The sequence below is a fragment of the Onychostruthus taczanowskii genome, unplaced genomic scaffold (assembly GCF_017590055.1).
Source record: "Onychostruthus taczanowskii isolate IOZ18803 unplaced genomic scaffold, ASM1759005v1 scaffold28, whole genome shotgun sequence".
Taxonomy (NCBI): Eukaryota; Metazoa; Chordata; class Aves; order Passeriformes; family Passeridae; genus Onychostruthus; species Onychostruthus taczanowskii.
The window spans coordinates 4,242,936-4,266,558 of NW_024500128.1; the positions used below are offsets into that span (position 1 = coordinate 4,242,936).

At 42.4% G+C, this 23,623-nt stretch overlaps 1 protein-coding gene across 1 annotated transcript; it reads left to right on the forward strand.

Moving 5' to 3' along the window:
• The first annotated feature begins 1,537 nt into the window (after window positions 1-1,537).
• On the forward strand, window positions 1,538-22,130 carry BFSP2 (beaded filament structural protein 2). Its single transcript, XM_041407954.1, has 7 exons — window positions 1,538-2,089; window positions 9,411-9,493; window positions 11,366-11,522; window positions 15,029-15,190; window positions 20,291-20,422; window positions 20,880-21,100; window positions 21,892-22,130. The coding sequence occupies exons 1-7, from the start codon at window positions 1,634-1,636 to the stop codon at window positions 21,893-21,895; spliced, it is 1,215 nt and encodes a 404-aa protein (XP_041263888.1). The 5' UTR covers window positions 1,538-1,633; the 3' UTR covers window positions 21,896-22,130.
• Window positions 22,131-23,623: the final 1,493 nt, after the last annotated feature.

Genomic DNA, 23,623 nt, shown 5'->3' on the forward strand with positions numbered 1-23,623 from the left:
ACCTCCTAGAAACCACTGTTTGATAAAAGAGTGAAAATTCCTGAGGGTATTGCCAAGAGCAAAAGCAATCCCACAAGGATCTTTGCTTTTGTTTACAGAGGGAGGTGGACAGAGGGAACAAGGTTACAGAAAACTAAATTCAGATATTTGAAAAAAGAGTCCATATTATTACATTTTTTTTTTTCTGTACATGGTATTACTTTTGCAAGGGAGATTTTCTAATTTGACACAGAGCAACTACACTGAAAACACTATGTGAGAAATACTGGAGGATGCTTCCCATTTAACCAGCACAGTTTGCTTGGTAATCTAAAGGCAGAATACCTAAACTAGCCAAAAGTATTTGCAAAGCTCAGAGATGCTCCACTGTTCCCAGTCTTCACACAACCTGGAAATGGAGGCCTGACTTTAAGCACCTTGCAATTCCCCAGCTTAAAAAACAAATGAAACAAACTCCAGCCATCAACCCAGCGAGCCAGGATTAGGCACCAGTGGAAGACAGGAATTTCTGATTGTATCCTGTCTCGCCAAAGACTCACCACTGCCCCTGCACAAACCTACACTGCATTAGGGCAATGCCCAACATCAGCACATTGCAATCGTGCCTACAAAGATACACATACGGTGATCCTACACTGGAACAGCATCCTGGCTGTGAAGTATCCCTGTGCGTAGGTAGAAAAAGCCAGACCTAATATTGTGTTGAAGGATTGCACTGTAACGAGAACACATCCTACTTATTATTACCTATAAACTACCCACCTGGTCACTAGTAGCTAAAGAATAGTGACATAAAAGGAATAGCAGGGAATCTTCCCCTTTCCCTGCAAAAAGTCTCTAGGATTGTTTTGCCCTCTTCTTTTAATTCACAGTTGCCTCACTTTGTCACCATGTGACGCAGGCAAAGAAGTGAAACAGGCCCTTGCTGAGCAGACAAAGTGCAATTGATTATGTGAAGTTAAACTGACTGAGAAGGGGTGGACATGAGGTTGCTTGTCCCTATAAAATCTGCTGGGATTATGTCAATATGCCTTGGGTAGGTGGTGAAGCCAAATTGCAGAGAAACCCAGAAGCTGCAGCAGACCCAAGGGAGCATTCGATGCTCTGCAGTGGCAAAAGGCTGGCTCGGCTCTGCTCAGCTGTGGCCCAGGTGACTCCACAGAGGTTTGGGTTTTGCTAAGTTAGGAAATGTCTTGCTGACGTAGACTATGTCTGGAGCAAGCACTGGTGTGAGAAGCAGATGTATTTGTAGTATATAACTGAATACCTGTGGCTGTAAGGGTAGGAAATCACCCGGGTGTCAGCGTAGAAAACACTGCTGGTATTTCAACACGAGCATTGTACTGAATCCCCGTCCCGCTGTTCCCGTAAACACCATTGTGCTTTTCATCTGCCACATTTGCAGCAGCAGCAGCAGGGAGATTTCCCCTGAAATGGGACTGCTGACCCAGCAGCCGCCCGGACAATGTGACGGGCGCTCCCATGCAGCACAAAGCCCCCCTTCCAGAAAGCCGTCGCACAAAGCCGAAATCCCAGGCGAGCCTCATCCTGCTGGGCTCGGCACATCCCTCCCGCCAGTGCGGGGCCAGGCGGCCGGGCTGAGCGGCGGTGCTCGGCAGGCTGGAGCGACGACATGCCCTTGCCGAGGCGCCGGTCGTCCTTCCTGGGGCAGCAGCCCTCTACCTCCACGGCGGAGAGCTCGGGGCCGCCCGGCCGCCGGGTGAGCGTCGGAGGTGGAGGGAGCCTGTCCAGACCCCCCGGCGTCTACGTGGGCACCGTTCCCACCGGCGGCGTGAGCAGCCTGGGCACCCGAGTGTCCCGTAGAGCCCTGGGCATCAGCAGCGTCTTCCTCCAGGGTCTCCGCAGCTCGGCCGCCGCCGTGCCCCTGGCCCCGGGGCTGGATAAGGGCAGGGGTCTTTCCTACGAAAGCCTGAATGGCTGCTTGGTGGAGTACATCGAGAAGGTGCGAGCTCTCGAGCAGGTCAACCAGGAGCTGGAGGAGCACATCAGAGTCTACCTGGACAAGAAGGCGGCCAGCGTGAGCAGCTGGGGAGCGCTGCGGGAGAACTGGGAGGCGATTTACCACCAGGTGAGCGCCGGAGCGCCGCCGGAGCGGGAGGGAGCTGCGCGGGTCGTTAGCAGCTCCGGGCGGCCAGGGAGCAGGCTGCCCGTGAATGCCGTCTGATTTCAAGGCGAGAAGCCCTAGACAGAGGGTTTAAAATCTATCTTCATGATAATTAGCATTATTATGCCTATTAAGAGGGAAAATTGCCTCAGGCATCCTGCGCATGGGAGCGATTGAAATGCACCCCAAGGCGCCGAAGTCTGGGCTGATCAGGACGGGTGGGGTTTTTTTTCCTTTCTTTTTATTCTTATTTTAAGTCTGTGGTTATTACAGAGAGTATCAAAATTATTGAAAGAAACCTGCTAGGACTGAATTAGGTTATCTTTCAACATGACATTGCAAGCACATTGCGGGTTTTGTTTTTTGTTGTTTGTTTTTTTTTGTTGTGTTTTTTTTTTTTTAATGAGCAATTCAGATTTTTACTTTGTTCCCTTGTTGGCTTAATAACATTTTCAAAAGCTCTATTTATTTAAAAATAATAATTACATGGCTACAAAGGGAGTGACTCCCTTGTATCCTTTGCCATCACCCCAGCATCCCTTACTCCCACTTTCTCCATACAGCACAGATAATTATTGTAGGGGTGTGAAATGGTGTCTACATTGACCTCATGGACAAGAAGGAGTTCCTTTTGCTGGCCAGTAAGGCCTTGCAGGCTGATGTCCTGCTTGCAGCAGACACAGGGCTCTGTCTGCTGAGGTCTTAGTGCACCACACAAGCCTGGCTTCCCAGCTCCCAGCCAGTGGCAGCAGACAGGACTCCAAAGACCTGGAGTCCGGCATCTCGCACACCTCTTCCCAGCAGCACTTGTGCAGGCACAGAAAATGCCACCATTGGGTCTTCAGAAAGCTTGAAAGCCAGCTTTAAGTCTCCTGGGACAAACGTGTGTTTTAACTTGGGCTGGCCAGTTTTACTTTGCATTTTTAGGGCAGGTATTCTCCCAGAATGCTACAAACGTTGCTTGAACCCTGAATGTGTTGGCATAAGCTGTTGTACAAAGATCATGTCAGCAGAAACACCCAGTTAAGCACCAGCTTTTAAAGTTGCTACCTTTTAGTATTAATAAATGATGTTATTGCTTCCTGAAAGGAGCAGCTGCTGAAGTAAAGGTGTGCTCTGAATCTGGGGAACAAAAAGCCATCTCCTTGAACCTATTATCTCACTGGGGACGATGGGGACTTTGATAGTGGAAAGGGAATTAATCCTTTGCAGCCGCCATTCCGTGTTCTCCACACCAGTGTTGCATTTTGTAGTTGTAGACTTGACCTGTAAATGCTACCAGGATTTATGGTTAAGCCCAAAAATGTGGGACCATAGGAAAGGACCATTTGAAAGGATCATTTAGAAAGGACTGCTTGATTTTTCGTTATATAAACCCCCAACATTGCAGTGCTGATCAACCTGCAAATGTGATAATTTTTCATCCAAATTGCTTTCCTTTCAACATTCCTTTGTAGTCATCCTTGCCTCTACCTCTTTTTTGTGAATTAATAAGAGCATCTTATACTGAAATCTAGCCTGAATATTGGGCTCTTCCTATATGAAAATAATAAAAAGAAAGCCATGTGTAATAGCATTTGTGAGTATCATAGAAAAGGAGAGAAAGATTAGCATCATCCGTATCTATTTAACTATCAAAACACATCAGAGAACACATAAAGTCTTCTGAATTGCTTCAATTAAATCAATAAAAGAGGCATCACTTAGTGGGTTTTGTCTTTCACGGATGTGATCCAAGCTGTTATGTTCAATCCTGATTAATAGACTTCTTTGCTTCTTTTAACCAAAAATGAAAGTAGGACGCTATCCAGCCCAAACACCAATTAGCTCATTCGTCCTGGAGCTAATTGGTAACATTATGCCAGCATCAACACCAAACCACCACATTTATTAAAATAATGTCAAAATCAGTTGCTGCAGAAACAGCTGAAATCACATGAAGTCGGAACCCTCTTGCCACAACATATCCCAAACAGAAAAGGAAAAGGCATTCAGGAGCAAGGTGAAGCAGAAATGAGAGGCACCTGGCAGATACATTACTAAATGTAATTTTTGTAAATATATTCAGCTTTCTGCAGATCTCCACATCCACCTTGATTTCTTTAAAAGTGGCATACCCCATTTTCGGCTTCTTGTAAAATCCGAGCACTCATTTCAATTCTCAGCCCAATTCAATTCCCAATGGGTTTGGTGGGGAGAAATGCCCAGCAGCTGTAAAGTCCCTCAGTGCCATTTGCATAAAGCAGCTACGAAAGTTTTAGGGGGGAAAAAACACTCAGGTAGGCACCTGGATTAGCCCAAGCACTCATGGTAGGAACAGTTTTTGAACAAGAAACGGCAAAGGAAAATAAAGAATTGGGAGGGGTTCTAAGCACCTAACCCTTTCCTCTTGTCCTGCTAATGAAAAGACAAGGACATGGCCACAAAGGACTCTCCTGGTCTCAAAATCACAAATGTGACAGGCCCATCTCTGCCGTGGCACCGGAGAGACCCCAGCAGACCTGAAGTCCTATTTCCCTCCTGCCCTCCCTGGGATGTGCTCCAGCATCCCAAATTTTGAGTAGTTGCATTGCCAGCAAAAACAGCTTGGTGCCAGCATATCTCCCGAACAGAGAGCTAAGGAAAAAAACAAGTCAGCGAGTGACTCAGAGGGTGTGTGTGAGCACAGAGTCCCTCAGGAAAAACCACTCGTGCTTCCTTGCAGTTGTCAGAGCTATGGCTGCAGCAGGGGATCACTGGTGGGAGCTGAATGATGGAAAACCACTATCCAACTCACAAGGTTAATTACCCGCCTGGGCAGCTGGCTTTTAGCAGAGCAGGTGGACACACACTAATTGGGACAAAGTGAGAGGATTTTTGCAGGAAAAGAGGGAAATGAGAAATCCTTGCCAAGAGGAATTCATATGACAGAATTACAATTTCATGGCAGAAATATAAATTTTACCCTGCTCATACTCTTCTTCTCCAGACTTCATCCTGGTCTTCTTGTGGAAAATTCTATCTCTAATCAAATGTGTCTCTTCTGCAGAAGAGGAGACTGTTTGCAATGGCAATTCCTTCCCAGGGAACAGGGCAGCACCTGGCAGAAGTGGATGCTTGAAACAATCTGAGTGAGTTTACAGAGAGAAGAGGGTAGCTCAGCCTCCATGACTGCTCAATTACAGCTGCATGGGAAACAGATTTATTTTGTCTATGAGATGACACATAGTGCAGTTCAGATCACAGGAGTAAACACAAAAGCAGAAGAAGGAATCAACATCCTGGACTAATTTTATCACTGCTGTGACTGATCACATCCTGTGCATGATTGGGAGCTTCTGAAAGACCTCCAGAGTTTTCCTATGGAGTTACTTGTATTTGCACTTGGCCTTTCTACCATTTAATCAGTGTGAATATTAAGCCTGGAGAACTCACAGGTCTAACAGCCTGAGGAATTGCCACATTTGGACTCACACCCACTAATTTATTTGCTGCAGGGTCAGAAGAGCCTCTGTTACTGGTGACACACTCTAGGACAACACAGTGCGTGATCAGTGTCTGTAAACGAGTGAAATAGCACTCTGCTACTCATCTAAGGGTACAACAAACTCCCACAAAATGGCACAAAGCTTGATCAACTGCCCTATAGAGGACAGCAGTGAATTAGTTTTAATCATGTTCTCTCATCTACCTCCAACAGCATAAATTTGGGCTGCCTTCACAGGCAGCTGTGAGGGGCTGCAAGGTTTTCTCCTTGTGCTTGGGCAACATTACAGTTTTACAGATCATTTCTTGAAGAGGTATCTCCTGCTTTGAGAACCAGGCATTCTTTGATGCAGTCCTGTGTACTTATAAAGTATTTGATGTATACACAAAGTTGAATTTCCCTGGATGCAGCAGGAATCAGGAAAGGAGCCATCAATCTCAGCCTCTCTCCAGGTATCACTTTTCCTGAGGCCATGCAACAAATGCTACCCTTGCCACCTTTGAGGTTTCCTCCTTCAGGCTCTGAGAAAGGGTTCAACATGGAAAGCATGACCAAGACCATTAAGAGTTTATTGCTTGGCAGTGGCCTGCAGGATTTTGTCCTCATTTAAGTTGTGAATTAAAACGTGTTGGAGGCAGTGGTCTGGTATCAACTATTTCCTTGTGTGTGGAAGGAAAGACTAGATCAACATCTTCTGGTCTTTCCCCATGGAGGCCTTTGCTTTACTGAAGTGAACTTAAAAGCTAGAGAAGTTTCCATTACATGAATAATTAAACCATGATATTCATTATCACAGGTCCCACCTGAGGCCATGAATTTAGTAGCAGTCAGAAAGGATTTAGACTTTTGTAAGAATAGCAAAAGTACACAAAGCTACAGATAAAGCACAGCTAAGAATTTGAAAGGCATAGTAAAGCTTGCCATGCCAAACTTGGCCAAATCTCTGTTAAAAATCAGAAATTGCTAGTCACCAGGGATAAGGAGTAAATTCTCTCTGTAAGTGTCTCTATGACATCAGTCTGGCATTTGCCCACTCTGTTGAAGCAGCTGTTTTATCCTTTATGCCACTTGTAACCCAGCAAATGGGCCAGCATATTGATGCAGATTTTTAGGAGACTTTTCTTCCAAAAAATTAACATTGCATTTTCATGTCCACAAAATCACAATGAAATCAAAGAAAATTGTTGCTTCTTTGTAGTTAAAATGTTTAATACCATGAATATTCACTGTTAATTCAAGAGCTGAAAAAATTGTGATCAAAAGGTGTATGTGCATCACAGAACTGGGTGTTGAAAGACAATGTGTGACTGAAAGGAGCTATTGTTAGTAATACTATTTGCATTTTTTTAACTCTTCCCATTTTGGCTCTTTGGATGTGTATCAGTGATTTAAACCTCCCAGAAGCTCTGTGAGGCAGGACAGCACTGCCTTCTGCTTTACAAGCAGAGGAGGCAATGTCCAAGTGCTTGCAGCATTTCAAAGTCTCTCATTCCCAATGGACACAAAGAAGGGTGTTTCCTAAACTGCTGCATCATGTGTTTTAGTATACATGTCAGCAAAGTGGCTACAAATCTGTCTCACTAATGCTGTGTGTTTGCATCCAGCTGTTGATTAATAGGAGAATTAAATCAAACAAAAGAGCCCCTAGATGGAAGACTTAGATCTCTTCTTCTGGAGCCTAGGAAAGGGCTTTCACAGCTTATGCAAATCAGAGAGAACCAAGATTTCAGAGCTTGTGTCAAAGAGGTCCCTCTACTTCTGTGCTGAATAAATGCCAATTTTCCATCCTTCAGGAGCAACTCAGGTGTTCTGGTGCAAGGGAACCAGAGGACAGAAGAGCAGCATGTCCCCAGAGCCCCAGCAGTACTCAGCTGCTCTGAAATGCCAGAGATGGACAACCCAGGGTTTGGGGAGTTAGGATAATGCTGGTGAAGTGGGGCTGCAAAAAGATCAGGGAGCAGGAAATAAGGGGTTGAACAATGAAGAGCAGCCAGTTCTGTGTGCAAACAAGCACACAGAATTCTTCTGTACTTGTGAGCTGTACAACAGGGCTGGCTGGGGTGTGGTGAGGGACCATCTCTTTGCCCACACCTGTGGCTTTCGTGACATCTCTGAGTCCTGTGCTTTTGCTGCACTCCCCAACTTTCCCATGCCAAAATTGGGGTGCTTTTTTTCACTCTGAGTGGCAGTATTTACAGAACCTCTTTCCTCTGTCCAGATGCTTTTTTCACGAAATGTGTCTGAGATGGCCTATCCCTCTATTATATTGTTGTAATTGGACAAGAAATTCCACAGTTATTGAAGAAAAATAGGTTCCCCATGCAATGGTGTGAAACAAGCTCCAGCCCCAACCACCTTTCCTGTTTTTTTTCCTAACAGTAGGTGAGAATTAAGAAAACCACTTTTAAAACTCTTGTTCCTGATCAGATTGAAAAGATGTAGAGTGCTTTTAACTTCCTGATCCATATGGACATAATGGATAGTGAAGAACAGGTTATTTCTCCACATTTCTCCTTATCAGATGCCTTCACGTATTACATATTTGTTGGTCCAAACATTAGTAAGACATTTGGAGCAGTAAGACACTGTCCATGAGGGTAAATGTTAATTACCATCTAGAAATGCTTCAGCCTTGCATGCCCACCTTTACCCCATCACCAAGCAGCCTCAGGGCAGGTGGGAACATACGGCAACAATCCCACTTGAGATAACTTGTCTGGATGCAGCCTTGATGTATCTACATTGCATGGTGTGTTTCACCTTGGAGGAGCAGAATGCTTTGGGTGATTTGCAATCTTAGTTACAGACTTAATTATCTAAGGAAAGATTTTTCTGCTTCAAGAACTCTCCTGGCCAGCTTAAAAATCTGATCTTATTCATGAGGTGATTTAGTTTTAACTGCAAATCTTCATAGGTGTCTCCTGAAAAAGACCAAATAAATATTTAATTCAGCTTTTCCAGAGTGACAGCATGGATCATGGGGCAACTGGAGCTCCGAGACACTTACTTGCAGAGGTGATCACTCTAAGCCTGGTACTGAATTCTGCATGGTCACCTCCATAGCTCAGTGCATGTGTGACTCCAGGGCAGGCAGTGGTCTTTTTTTCCTTTTTATCATTTTATATAACCTTCCTGAATCACAACAAGCTGCCAAGTCACAAGCCTTTCAGGTTTACTTACCCCTCAAATACCTCTTGGACGTTTAGAGATACACCCCAGAGCCATAGCAATGATGCCACAATCTGATTTGCACAATCATCTTTCCAATCAGTGTAATAATCTTTGAAGGCTTCTCAGGTCTCATATCTATCGCAAGAGCCTAGAGGATCCCATAGGAGAAGGAAAACGACACTCTGGGAGCTGAGGAGGGCTCGCAGGCGGCAAGAGCACCAAGTATTCCGTGGCTCCCTGAGGAGGACGACCCTGAAGAGGACTGCTAATATGGGAAGTAGAATAGGAACTACATAAGTGCTGCTTAAATTGTATCTAGAAAGTTTAAATGGGACTTAAATGATGAAAGTACCTTGAGCACAGCAATGAATTTTGCCCCTTGCAAAGAGCTGGTGATCAGAATAAATGTGTTGCTACAAGAAGATGAGGGCTTAAGAGGAATAAGCAGTTTGATGACAAATTACAGCTTATTTGGCGAGAATTTGTGAACTTATATGTACAGAAATAATTGATTAAGTTATCTGGAATGAGTCACTTGAACAGCCCTAGGATGAAGGATTATTTTCAGAATCAAAGCTGTACATCTGTTGTACATCTACATATGCTGGAGCTGTTCATTGCTTGAGCTCTGTTATATCTTTCTTCTAGGTGGGTGAAGCAGTCCTTGAAAATGCTCGTCTTATGCTGCACACCGAGAATATTCAAGCCTGTGCTGAAGATTTTAAAGACAGGTAGTCCTGTGGTGCCACCCAGCTGGCCACTTTCTTTAAACTTTGCCTTTGTGAACACTTAATTTGTAAGGGTGTAATGCTAGGGAGTAGAATGGGCTTGTTTTTAAAATTGCATATTCTTATTCAACACCCTGATTTGGGAGAAAAATAACAATGGTGCTAACATTATTTTGGAAGATTTTGAAAATTCATAGTAACAAAAATGTGCACAAGCACAAGCAAAATGATCTAACCTAGTCTTAACACAGACATTGGTCTCTCACTGAGAGGCCAGTATTCATTCAAAATTGAGTTGGGATTTTATAAAGGCAAAATTCCATGTGCTTTTAAATTGTAATTTTTAGTACTTCATTGCCAAAACCAAGTGGTTTTGGAAGTAACAATCATTCTGCTACAGCCGCAGAGTGAAAACTGCACCACTACAGAAATGGGTGGAAATGTTAGACAAGAAAACAGAAATGGGCTGTGCTGATTTCCCTTTACTGAGAAAAATAAGAAACAAAAGAAGATTTTAAACACTGGCAAACTACTTTTTTATTGTCTTTCTGTTTGAAAAGCCTGATAGTCACGTGTATGAGCGCATGAACCTATTTAGATTTTACTCAGGAGATGTGATCCTTCTAGCTTTTTGTACTCATAATGGTCTCATTCATTTACAAATAGCTTTTTTGCAAGCTCTGACACAAAAACCACACTTCAAATTAATTGATTTTTATCTCCTATGGCTTTTTATCATCCCTTAAACTTTTTTTCCTCTCTCTCTGGCATTATTTTATTTAATCATAAAACCAAAATGTGTTAATCATTCTTAAGTTTGCCTTTTATTTCAGAAAGGTACTACTTTGAGATAGTCATTTGGCTTTACATCCAGAAGTTACATTCATATTTTATGTAGTTTAAAAAAAATACTTTTTAGAAGTGTCAGCTGATTTGGATGAGAAGTCTACATAACAAAAACAGTGTTGAATCAATCTACTGCATAGTGAAAGCTCCTGGAATCACTCTCCCAAGCTTTAAACTCCCAGCAATGAAGGTGGTTATCAAGGAGCAAAGTGTTTATGAAGCAGGTTCCCAACTAACCTGCCAGCCCCTCCAGATCCCCAGGTTGGACAGGTTTGGCACAAATGTCTCCCAACCAAGGAAATTCACAATGCACTCCAATTTCAATGGAAAGCCAAAACCAAAAAGTTGCAAACAAGAGCAATGCAGCAAGCAGTGCTCTGGAATAGAAAGTGCTTGCCAAAATTTCCCTATAATTACAGCCATAATTTGGAAATGAGCCATTTGTTCCAACAGCAATTTTATCCGACAAACCAACCACAGAAATTTCCTTTTTATTCTGATACTACTGGGATTTGATCTTAGGAATGGGCCAGGACCATGGAACATCGGCCAGACTTCCATCAGCATGTCCGTTAGTAAAAGTAATGTTTGATGTTTTTTCTTTAACCATTACTCTAAAAGGTTTTTGTGTAGACAAGTGAGTAAGTATTCTCATTTTACTGCCAAGACAACTGAGAAAAAGCCACCCATGGTGATACTGTAGATAAATATCAGATCTAGCAAGAAACCATGAGCCTCTCCATGCTTTTTCTGGAATCCTATCAGGTTGATAACCACCATAGCACATACTGCTAACTTGGCCTGTTTTCTTACACACTGAATTAACGACAGGGCACTTCAGGCAGTTAACTTCAAGTACAAAGAGATAAGGTGAGAGCAAAGTATACTGTCTGTGTTTCTGTGCCTCTGTCTGGGACACATTCGCTAATTAGCAGAAATAGTATCATTCAGAAAAAAAGGACAGGTTTTACTTGCTGAGTTGTGCTGTGTTGAAGTTTGGCTTTTGTTTTGTTTTTTTTTTCATTGCAGGTATGAAAATGAGCAGCCATTCAGAAAGGCAGTGGAAGATGAAATTAATTCCCTATATAAAGTGATTGATGATGCTAATTTAACTAAAATGGATCTGGAGAGTCAGATAGAAAGCATGAAAGAAGAACTAGCTTTGCTGTCAAAGAATCATGAAGAAGTAAGTGCAGACTCGGGATACTGCAAAGCCAATGTGTGCCTGTTTCATCTGGTTGGTATCACATATCTAGTGCAAAGCAAACATTAAAAACTCCATCTGCTGTGTCTGGGCAGGGGGAGGGGATTTTCCTGAAACCTACTCCTATTTCTTCCTTCTCTTCTAACTCAGAGGACTAACCCCTGAGGCATTATCAAATTACTTACATGTAGGCGTTAACCCTTTCTCCTTTGATAAATGTGACATGGAAGAGATGCCATCCCTTCATTTCTTGTCAGACACCAATGATGGTCAAGGGGCTGCACAGTCATACATGTGGATATCTCAGCAGTGAGATCTGATGGAAGGAGAAAGTGCATGTGCAGGGCACCAGCTCTGGTCCTGCTGCACTAATGTTGAGCATTAACCAGTGATGAAAATAGCCTGCTTGGTTGAGCAAGGCACTCAGTTCCCAAAACTGAATCTCTCTTGAGAAGCACAACACTTAAGCAAGTCACAGGGACAGTGGCATGAAGGAATGGCTCTAAAGAATCATCATCAATGGTGCTGGCAAAATCACGTTTCATATGAGATGTGAAAGTGCAATTTAACTTTGATGGCAAGGTTCATTTTATTCCTTACTATATAATGAAGCTCACAAAGGAAAATTGGATTAGAATCAATCTAGAATAGTTTACCTGGAAATCAGGGATGCAGAGGGTAAAGGTGCTAAAGGATAAAGGTTGAAAAGGGTTAGGGGAGGCCTTCCCATTGAGTCATGAGGTTCAGAGCAGACTTCCTTTCTTTCTAAACTCCTGATGGAGATTAGGTGCAGCTGAGCCCAAACTTGACCTCAGACTTGGTCAATGGTTTATAGCTATAGGATTTGTCAGCACCTGATCACTGACTAATTTAACATTTACAAAATGATCCAATAGGATTTCCTGTAAGCACAGCAGTAACTTAACTGTAGATCTGGGATGGCAGTATTCACACTATACCTGCTATAGGGTATTTAAACCAATTCACACACTCACACAAACAGACAGGAAGAAGTTTGTTCAAAGTTGCCTGTTAAAAATTTCCCTCAAGTTCAGTGCAGTACTCAAGTTGGATGCTTCTGCATCTCAGAAGCACCAAGTCAGATGCTTCTGCATCTCTCAACAGGTGAGGGCTGAGCCTCGAGGAGTAGTGGGGATATCCCAGGCCCCACCATCAGCATTTGGCAACAAGTATTAAATATTGCAAACTTGAGAGCTTGTTAGCTCCAAGAGGTGTCCCAGTCAGAGGGAGATTGCTGCTCACAGCCCACTGCAGTCCAGATCTCAAGGGCCTCACTCAGGACTACTGTTTATTGAGTCCCAAGATGATTGGCTCTAGTCATCTGTCAATCTCCATCCTGGCTGTAATCCAAGATGGTAATTACTGGAGATTTCCTCAGAAGTCTGGTAACAAAAATATTGTTCCACTTGAGCTATGATTCAGGCAATAATATTCTAAGTTTATGCTAGGATAGCTGACTATCTCTTCCCCTTCCTTAGTTAGGCACCAGAAGCTCCTAGGAACAGACAGTGTTTCTGATGAACACAAGGGAAACTTAATAGCCTAGGAGCCATTGATTGATTAAGGGTGAGGTCTATAAAGAATTCCTGAACCCACAGAGAGGCCCCAGTGGGTGGGGAGGATGCACCACCACAGACAGGCAGCCAGAAGAGAAGCTCATACTACCCAATTTTGCAATACTTTCCCACTTACTCACTGCATTCCCCAACACCATTTGCATGAAGGTGGTTTGCTTCCTTCAGCAGGGATTTCAGGATTGAATACAAATCAGCATCTTTATTCATGGGGACTTGAATATGGAGCTGTTACTAATCCCTCATAAGGGAGAGCAAGCAACTGCGCTGGTGCCTCAAAAGTAAGACAGAGCTTGAATTGTGATGGCTCATGAAAGCAAGGTACTATCCTACCTTACATTTCTTACCAGTTGTCCCAACCCCAAGATTTCAGCAACACTGGCTTGACAAGATGAGGTTACATCACCAGCTCCCTACTTGCATCAGTCTAATTCCAAGGCTGGCATTTTGCAGAAAATAACCAGTGGCTTCATTACCAGTGCATGGCAGGAGAAGATTGAAGTTGTTTTAGATAAGAGGGCAAAGAGAAAAATTGTAGAAATAAACAAGATCTTCTTTAAACCTCCAAGTAAAGCAATGACTTGTGAAACCAGAAAAGCTGGTGCTGGTGCTGTTCTCTGTCTGTAGCTATGGCATAACGAGAACACCACCTTGATCCATCTTGATTCTCATATAGCCAGCAAGGAGCCCTTGCAAAGTGGAAAGATGCTTTTTTCTTTACCTTGTGGGAGTACCTGAGCATTTGCAGAACCACTTCAGCACAGGCCTGGTTTTCCCATGGCAGCAGGACCAAGGGAAGCTGCTTAAGAGAAGTCACAGAATAAAGGCTAAAAGCAACTATTTCTGAGCTCTGGCAAAATAAAGTCCCAAAGACTTTCCTGAACTAATTCAAACCTTTCTTTCCACTGGTGCTCCCACTAGCAAATCCATGCCAAGTCATTTTGAAGATTTTGTGAACTTGGAGTTGGCACATTTTGAGGTTTGCATTCTTGCAGGTTCATAATTCCCATAATTCCCATCCATTTTTTCCAGTATTGTCACTGTCAGGGGCCATTTCTTACAAATACAATTCCCACCTGTTTTTGTTGTTCCAGTAACACAAACAGGCTGATATAAAAGGATTGCAGTGCCAGACAGTTAAGATACATGTGAAAATCTCATTAATTTTTGTGTTCCTGAACACGATGTACAGCTGATGTGCTACCTTTAAGTGTGCAATTCTAAATCTGTTAATTCTCTACTGGTTACATATTTTTGGAGCACTTAATTTTAAAGAAGGAACAGAATGCTGCCACAGAGGAGAATCCTCTTGATCTAATATGCACATGCATAAAACACACACTTGTCTCACACAAGCTGCGAGGCTGTAGAGCTCCTGCTGCTTTGCACATCTTGTATCTTCCAGTAGATGCTGGAAGGCCCATGCTCCTGCATGGTGCAGCAGCAAGGGAGGAGTTTTTGATATCCTGTAAGCTGTTAGTTCCTTGGCCCAAATTCCACACTGCAGCTTTACTGGCAATGTTTGTAGCAATTTCGGGTCCCAGCTGGGCAGCATGCACATCTCAAGCACTGGGTGCTGGAGAAACTTGCCACCGTTGAGAGGGCTGCTCCAGACACTGCTTTGGTGTAGGGCTTCAGTCTCCTTCCACCAAGAGGAAAACTCTTCCAGCGCCCTAGATCTGCAGGAAGAGACCCCATGCAGAAGCAAGTCAAATCCACATCTGAAAAAAAAGCCCTTCAGTGCACTAAATCATTAATGTAGAGATAGCTTTTGGGACCAAATTTAATTACTCTCTCTGTTTGTGGCACCAAAAGAGCTCTTCCTTGAGCTTCTCTGAAGATACCATTCAATTGTCCAGTTCACTTTCTTTATGTTTGTTATTTTTGTTCAAGGATGTGAAGGTATTATACAAGCAGCTTGCTGGATCTCAGCTGGAAGAACTTGATGTTCCCCTGGGAAGTGGCCTGGATGACATTCTGGAAAAAATCAGAATCCACTGGGAGAGAGACATTGAAAAGAATCGTGCTGAGACAGGTGCCCTGCTCCGTACCAAGGTCAGCACTCTGTAACCCACTCCAACATCACAGGAGATCAAGAAAACACAAAATCTCTCTAATATTCTGCAATATCTTTGAGGGTTGGGTGTTTTTTGGGTTGTTTTCTTTTTGAAACAGAAAAGGTGTTAAAAATCTAAAGCATTTTGGTCCAAGTCCAAAGGAGAATGCACTTATAAATATAAAGGCCTTCTTGGGATGCACAGAGTTAAGCACTGGTGGAAATAGCCCTGCTCATGTCACAGGTATCTGTGGGAGCCTTTCAAGGGCTCTGAAATGTTGGCTAAGGAAAACAAACTTAATCAGTTGATACCTTCTGTATAGGATAAGCCACTGTTATTACCCTTCTTACTAGGGCTGTTCCTCCACTTAATAATTTACAGCGGTCTATAAATAAGAATATAGACATTGCCCTCTACACTACAGACTTGGTTTCTCTCTGATACTGTTTCCTCTGGCAGCAGTGGGAAACCTAGATATTAACTTAGAAATGAAAAGTGATGATAATAGCCATTCCCTTTAAATAGGGTTTCTCCTCTCCTGAGGCTGAGTCTGAAACAGCCTTTTAATGCAGCTTTTGCTCTGTCATGAAGGATCACTCACTTTTCAAAGTTTCTGGCTGAAGTAAGTATTTTTGCACAGCTGAAGCATTAAGATCAGTGGATGATCCTGTATGTTAGAAGCCATCTCATTCCAAGCTGGCTCTTACAGCAGAGCATGACAGGGTAAATCAGGAGAGTAACGAAGATGGTGAAGGGCCTTGAGTGGAACCCTGGTGAGGAGCGGCTGAGGTCACTTGGTTTGTTCAGTCTGGAGAAGGGGAGACTGAGGGGAGACCTCATCACAGTCTGCAGCTTCCTTGTGAGGGGAAAAGGAGTGGCAGGCACTGATCTCTCCTCTCTGTTGATCAGTGACAGGGCCTGAGGGAATGGCCTGAAGTTGCATGGGGGGGGGTTTACATTGGATGTTAGAAAAAGGTTCCTCACCCAGAGGGTGGTTGAGCACTGGAAAAGGCTTCCCAGGGAAGCGGTCACAGCACCAAACCTGACAGAGCTCAAGCAGCATTTGGACAAGGCTCTCGAGCACATGGTGTGACTCTTGGGTATGGATCCTGTGCAGAGCTAGGAGTTGGACTCGATGATCCTTGGGTCCTTCCAACTCAGCATATTCTGTAATTCTGTGAAATCATAACTGCAGCAGTGCTGTTGAAATACTTAGCAAAACCATATAAACATATGCCCCCTGTTCCAAGGTAAAGAGCTGCCATGAGAGGTGTAGGGGGCATTGAAGGCAAACAGTGAGAAAAAACAACACAACCAAGAAATATATTTGCAAACATATGTGCAAGCTCTGAGTTAATTTTCAAAATAAAGAAGAAAAATCCTGTGACAAAGTGATACCAAAATTGCTAGGAAACATACAAGAAGCCAAGCAGAGGGGTTTATCCCAGAAGTCCCATCAAGTTTGTGAGAATGCCAGACTTATTAAGCAAATTTTTCATAAAGTTAGTAAGTGGGACCTGATTTTCCACTCATGCAGTCCAAAGGAAGTGACACAGTAACAAACTACACCAGCCTGGAGAGTGCCTCCATACAAAGCACATGCAGCCCTGAAAAGCCAGGGCATCCTCAGTAGCCTCTTGAGCTTTCCCCATAAAAATTTGGTCCTGACCACTGCCGGGTTTCTGCAAAATGAGCATCACTCTGATGGCACCAAATTCTTCAGTGTTCCCACTTCCCCGTCCTTCTTGTTCCTCCTCCTTCTTCTCCTGTGCAAAAACACCCTTACAACTTCTTTCTTCCTATTTCTTTCGTACCTTCAGTATCTGGTCTTTTAGCTCCTCAGAGATATCATTTGGGGAGAAAATTGGCAGCTCCTAGTACAGTGATCTATCATGTCTTTGATACCCAATCCACCCCTACTCAGCCATCTTAGCCTAAGCTCTTACTAGTTTCAGTTGTTCCTGTTTTGGTTTGGTTTTTTAATGGAACAAAGAAACAAAACATCACAGATTTCTGGAACAATCACTTCTGGTTCTGCATAGGTTCTGGTAAGACATTCTAGGGGCTTTTTTTTCCCCACAAATTCAACCCAGATGATCCAGTTTTGTGTCCCTTTTCTCCTACAGACACAGATCAATTCAGATTACTACTATGTATACAGATGACAAGAGTTTAGCTTTTATCAACTAAGCTTATGGTTTTAAATTGTCTTTTGTGGTTAAGTTGTATCATTTGGTTGTCCACACGGTGAAAGACTTGCTCTTGCTCTTTTGTGACATCACAGGAGGGAGAGCAGTTCCCTGCAATCCTTTGCTCTTCATTACCAATTTTTTCAGTGTCTCTCTGTGAGGTTTTCCTTGGCCCCTAATATTTTAATTTCCTTTTTCTGCATCTACTCTCTGGTGTACTTGTGACCAGCTCAGACCAATGTATTTCAAATTATGTTCTAGCACTGACTTAGACATGAGGGCAGTAGTTCAGTATTTTTGTTATTTTCTGACTAATTACCTTGCCTCATTTGCTTTGTCTTGTGACAAGATTTGCAGTGTTGGCTCAATTTTTCAAGGACATTTGGGCACCAAAACACACCAATTTAAATTCATCTCTAATGGGGTTTCACTTGGGCCTTTTTTAGACGAGTAACCTCAAAACTCAAGTTCATTGGTTGCACCTGTGCACTTTTTTGTCTGTAGTGGTCAAAGTCTTTCCCCAGATTGACACAAGTGATTCAAACCCTTGCAAGACATACATGCTATTTAATATTTTTCCCTGGAAAGATACTTTACTTACTGATGTGCCATTCATTCATGTAGTTTGATTCCAAACATCCACCCCTGCTCATTGCTGATCTGTATGGTTTTATGTCATCCATAAATCCTTCTAATTCACGCTTTATTCGCAATGCAGTAGACCTTGAGGTATCAAGCTGTTATGCTTCTGTCTTAATGGAGCTAGACCTTCATGTTCTGTCTCTTGAACAGCTGTTGATCCATGGAAAAGTTCTGCCCTGAGCACACAAATACACATCTTTCTCTGTTGTCCTCATAAAAGGTTCTGAAAAAATTTGTGAATTATGCCAGTTGTTTCTCCCTTTTTTGCTACTTTGCTAAAACTGTCCCAGAACACTCAAGAGCTTTTCAAAGTAACTTTCTTTCTTTAGATACCACTCTGGTCAACTCTGGGTGTTGGTGTTCCATTCCTAACTATTCTTTCATTATCTGGATTCCATAAAAAACAGACTAATGAGGGATCCTGCACTCATGTACAATGCTTGGCTTGAGACTGTACAGAGGTTTGAAATCCACAGATTCCTAGAAAACTCAAGCACCAACATGATAAAGATTTAGGAATATGATTTCATCTTCTCTCTCCATTAATCCAGTTGTTTGTGGTCACCACATGTATAGCCTCTCCCTTATAGAGCATCTCAGGAATAGGAAAAGTCCCCAGAAAATATTAATTACCTAGTGAAAAGGACAAAAACATGAATTACCTAATGCACTTTTCCACAGAAGGAGCCCCAAAGCTGAAGCCAAGTGTCATGCCCAGCAGCACCCCACACATGGACACTTGGGGCTGGTAACCCTGTGAGCAGAGTGGGGAAACCTTGTGTGTCCCAAAAGCTTTAGAACACATTCGGTGTGTGCCCACTTGCTGTGTCCTCCTCAGTGTTCAGGACCTGATGCAGCCATGTCCATCTACTCCATCTGCCTGTTCTCTTGTTCACACCACTATGGTCAGATTCACAGCTTAGGGTACCTCCTGGAAGGGTTTCAATGCCACCTGTGATGAGGGCAAGCTGGATTTACAGGCAGCATTTGGGCCACCAGCAGGGTAAATGCCAAAGCCAGGCTTCAGGTAATGGGTGCAGGCTATAAAAATAGATGCAAAGGCACCTTCCCTTCCCTGTGTATCTCTTTAAAAAGAGGCATTTACAGTCCTCGTAGCCCAAGAAGGTGCAGACTACTCTCTCAACACAATTTGTGAGACACAATTTACTGAAGAGTGGCAGGTCCTTGATCACTGGTTCACCAGGAATAGTAAGGTAGAATTATGTCCCTCTGAAGCAAAAGCCCCAAAAAAGCATTTCCAGAAAACACAGGATCTGTGCAATTTGCTGGAAAGGACAGGTTTGGTGCTTGGATTGAAAATCAGCCCTCTGCAACACAGGTTCTTAAATCTAAATTTCTCTTTGAGACTTGGTATTTAAATGACCTTTTCCCACTGAGGCTATTTCATTCACAATGTGCAAGGTGTGGGCTTCACATGATAATACAAAAAAATCTCTATTTTTGGTGCATGGTCCTAGATTTTTAAAAATTCAGTCTTACTTTTAAAATAAAATTTAAAAAAAAAAAAAAAAGAGCATGGTCAAGATGAAGCTTCAGAGTAGGATGGAAGTATTTTGCATAGTTTAATTTTAGCATCACCCACAAGAAATGTAGGTTTTGACTGAAGAACTGTGTTTTCTAGAGAGCCCAGAGCTCTGAGCTGAAAAAGCTTGATCTCAGCCCCTATTAAAAAGTATAGAAATTCTATTTTTACTAAGGTACTTTTTCCTCCACCTATTTTCAAGGAACCTGAACTAAACGCATATAAAACCCCCCAAGCCATAAGAGCAGGAAATAGCAGAATTAACTTAGGACTTAATTAACAGGAATTTTTTTTTACCCCTGTGATATGACTTGCTGCCTGACTCACAGACTCTTATGTGCAAAATTAAGGTGTGAGTAGTTCTGAAGACACACAACTTTTTAAGAAATCTTACAGTATGGCTATAAAATGAACAATTACAGCCATGTTTTCTCTTTAGAGATAATTTTAAACATACAAGTATGAATTCTGAACAGCTGTTGTTGACACAGATAACATAAATATGTTTATATGCATAAGCCATTTTACAGTAAATGCCTAGAAATATGATAATTTTGACACTAAGAAGTATCCAGAATTATTCAGCCGAGGGATTTAATGCACAGGAATCAAACTTAGAGTCAGAATTGCCACAAACTGTGAAGACATTACTGTCAGTTTGGTCTGTAAGGAAGCTAAACCATAACTTGCGTAGGTTGTGATGACAGTCGCCTTCTTTCACCAGCAACAGGCTGAGACGACGGCTGCTGTGCGAACCCAGGAGGAAGAGCTGGTGGAGGGCCTCAGAACCGAGTTCCACGAAACTGCCTGCAAAATACAGAGCTTGCAAGCAGAAACCGAATCTTTGAGAACCTTGGTAAGGGATGCTGGGCTTTCAGTGGGTGTATTCTCTGTGAACTCAACGCACCTTCTGAGGGGAACACTCCTGTCTTGGGATGCAGAGTTAGGAATGAATCCCATTTTCCACCAGATACTGTTTCCAGAGATGCCAGACATTTCTGGGCTCCTGTTGATTGAAATGATGCTCTAAGTGTACCACATTTGACAGCCAGGCTCCAAATTTCCATCTTCCCTGTATTTGTACCCAAGATTGCTTGGTAGTGTAGTACTAGACAATGTGAGGAATATCTGCACCTTATAAAAGTACAGCTATTCAACTTTTGTAATGATAATACCTAATACCAAGGTAGCTAAATAAAGGAATTCTCAAAATATATATGTAGTCAATAGAGATATTGGCCAAACCTGAATAAAAATCACTATAAAGCACATGAAAAGTGACTGATTTATTGCCTGCTGTTCTGCCCTTGCAGAAGAGGGGTCTGGAGAACTCTTTATATGATGCCAAGCACTGGCATGACATCGAACTGCAGAACCTAGGCTCTGTCATTTCCAAGCTGGAGGCAGAGATGGGAGAAATCAAAGTAGAAACCGAGCAGCAGCAGAGGGATCGTGAAAATCTGCTGACTAGCAAACAACAGCTGGAGAAAGACATTGCTGCATATCACTGCCTCCTGGATGGAGAGCAAAGCAGGTACTTATCCTTAGAGGACATGCTCCCTGGGAAGAGGTTGTGAGATTGCTGGAAGCAGGAGGACTGGGGTGCTTCTCACATTTCATAAGGCTGGCTGGTAGATGGTGAGGTTTGGAGAAGCTGCCAAAGGGGGAGAACACACCAAATCCCATCAAACAGAGATTCCTAGTGTATTGGAGATGGGTGGTTTCCAGCACTACAACAGAAGGACATGAGTTGGGAACATGCCATGAGTTTCACTTCTCTGAATGTTTGAGATGTGACATTAAAAAGCTACTACCAGGGGCTACATTAGTGGCTGCAAAGCAGATATGTTGTTGTTTCCTGATTTGAATACATTATGCCATCCTTCCTCCTCCCTCAATACAGTCCAAATAATATAGCTGTGGTCCTGGGAAATCTCCCTGTCTAAGCTTGTAAGTTTATCCTGAAGTCCAAGGACAGAATCTGGACCACTGACTGTACCTTTTGTGAAGAAACGTGGTTCCGACTCTTAAGATTTTTCCTCTGGGAATAACCTGTGAACACCTTTACAGTGGTTGGGTTGCGTTGCTTGGTTGGGCATTTCTAAGATCCTTTATCACCTTTAGCCATGGGAAACTCTGAGAATCTGATCCACAGATTTTGACTTGACTTGCTCTTCTGTTCAAGAATTTGAGAATTTCACAATAATCAAATCTTGCTGAAGCTGCTGAACTGAGGATCGGTCTTGGTTCAGCAATTTTCCTGTTTGTAGTAGTGACCAATTTTTTTTTTTTTATTTTTTTATTTTTTATTTTTTTTACTTTCAGCTGATTATGACTCCCAGCTCACAGAAGACCATTGCCATTAAAGCAAAAGATGTCACTGCCAATTATGTTCGTGGAAGCTAAAAACCCATCAAAGCAGCCTGCTTTATTCAGTTTGATTCAACAACCAAAGTAGGTTGTAGCTTGAACAACTTTATTAGACCCTCTTCATGTAATTGCTTTGCTTACAGATTTCAATTTAATCATGTTGTTAAAATTATAATAAAAATAAAGAATATCAGGCCTTTGTTTGATTTTTTATTTCCTTCCTGTATTTTTCATGATAGCTGGAGGGGGTTGGATTAAAAATATCAGCTCTCCATTTCCCACCAAGTAAATTCTTTCTTTTCACAGTACAAATATATCAAGACTGAGCTACCCCTCCACTGTGCACACAGCACCCACATGGAAATAATGAGCGCTCTGTTGTGTCACAAGACCATCAGCTCAGTAGTGTGAAATCTAATTCAAATAATGCTGAAGGAGTTTAAGTGCACCACTAACTCAATATGATTAATTTTGCAACATGTAAACCAGCAGAATCATTAATCTAAGCATGTCAACAGTACCTTAGAAACACATTTTTAAGTCTAGACTTAACTTCTGGAAAAGCTGAAGGTGCACGAGAGCAACAGCAGTTCTGCCTGCATCCAGGTTACATCCTTTTACTGTATTCTGAAAGTCCAAGCCAGGGTATCAGTTTGTGAAAATTTGATACTTCTTGATATATTGATATATTTTTATATTTGTTTTTATATGGTTGCTCTTTCTTAAAATCAACATATCTCCAAGGCAGGTTGGCCACATTTCTTTTGAACAGGAATCCACACAGCATCAACCTGATGGCTGACCTTAGGTTGTTTCCTGTATTTTGATGGTATCACAAGGAAAAAGATTTCTCCATCTTTCACTTTTGACTTTCTTTTATATTTTAAACATTGACAACCTAATTGTATTGCATGTGCAGTATGGTCACATAAAATGCCAAGATGGGGCTTGCATTTTCAGAGAAACATAATGAACCTTAGCTCCTATCACAAAAAATTTTAGGCAGGTGGTTGCAGGTGGTTTCCTTCACAAGTTTCTGCACAGCAATGAAGTTAACCATACATATGTTTGTTGGATTGGGACACCAGGTGACAACACAGTTCATTAAATGGACTCAAAGACTACTGAGAAATAGCACATATTAGAGAATACAGTGGCACACAGGACGTATGAGAAGCAGACTTTAGATATTTTGATTTTTAATTGAAACACTAGCTAAGAAAGCTACTTAGATTTTAATGACTGTTAAAATCAAATACTCTCTGAATTCACTAAATGTGATACACCAGTGAATTACAGGAATAGGGACCCAAGTGTTGTCACGCCTTTCCTTGTACATTCCCCCACACAGGAAAAATCCTTCCTGATGCAGCTGCTTGACAAATTATCCTTCCTTTAATCTCTGCAAAAAGACCATCTGGCATATACCACCTGCAAGATTTTGATAAAAAATTACTGGATTAAAAGATTACCCAACAACCAAAAAAAGAAAAAAATAAAGACAGATGATGGCAGATTCTGGTGGGTTTTTTGTTTGTTTTTTTTGTTTTTTTTTCTTTCTCATATAATGAAGGCTCCTCAGAGCAGCAATAATACCTTCTAATACATCAGGGCAGACAGAACTTACCAAGCTGAGTCTCCATCAAGAGCAGTGATGATGAAATAAAATACACACAAACAGTGATAT

Excerpts from the sequence above, each read along its gene's own strand:
- BFSP2 (XM_041407954.1), top strand. The coding sequence starts at position 1,634 with ATGCCCTTGCCGAGGCGCCGGTCGTCCTTCCTGGGGCAGCAGCCCTCT. Across the intron at positions 9,494-11,365 it reads GCTGAAGATTTTAAAGACAG|GTATGAAAATGAGCAGCCAT; the intron begins GTAGTCCTGTGG and ends TTTTCATTGCAG. Across the intron at positions 15,191-20,290 it reads GTGCCCTGCTCCGTACCAAG|CAACAGGCTGAGACGACGGC; the intron begins GTCAGCACTCTG and ends TTCTTTCACCAG.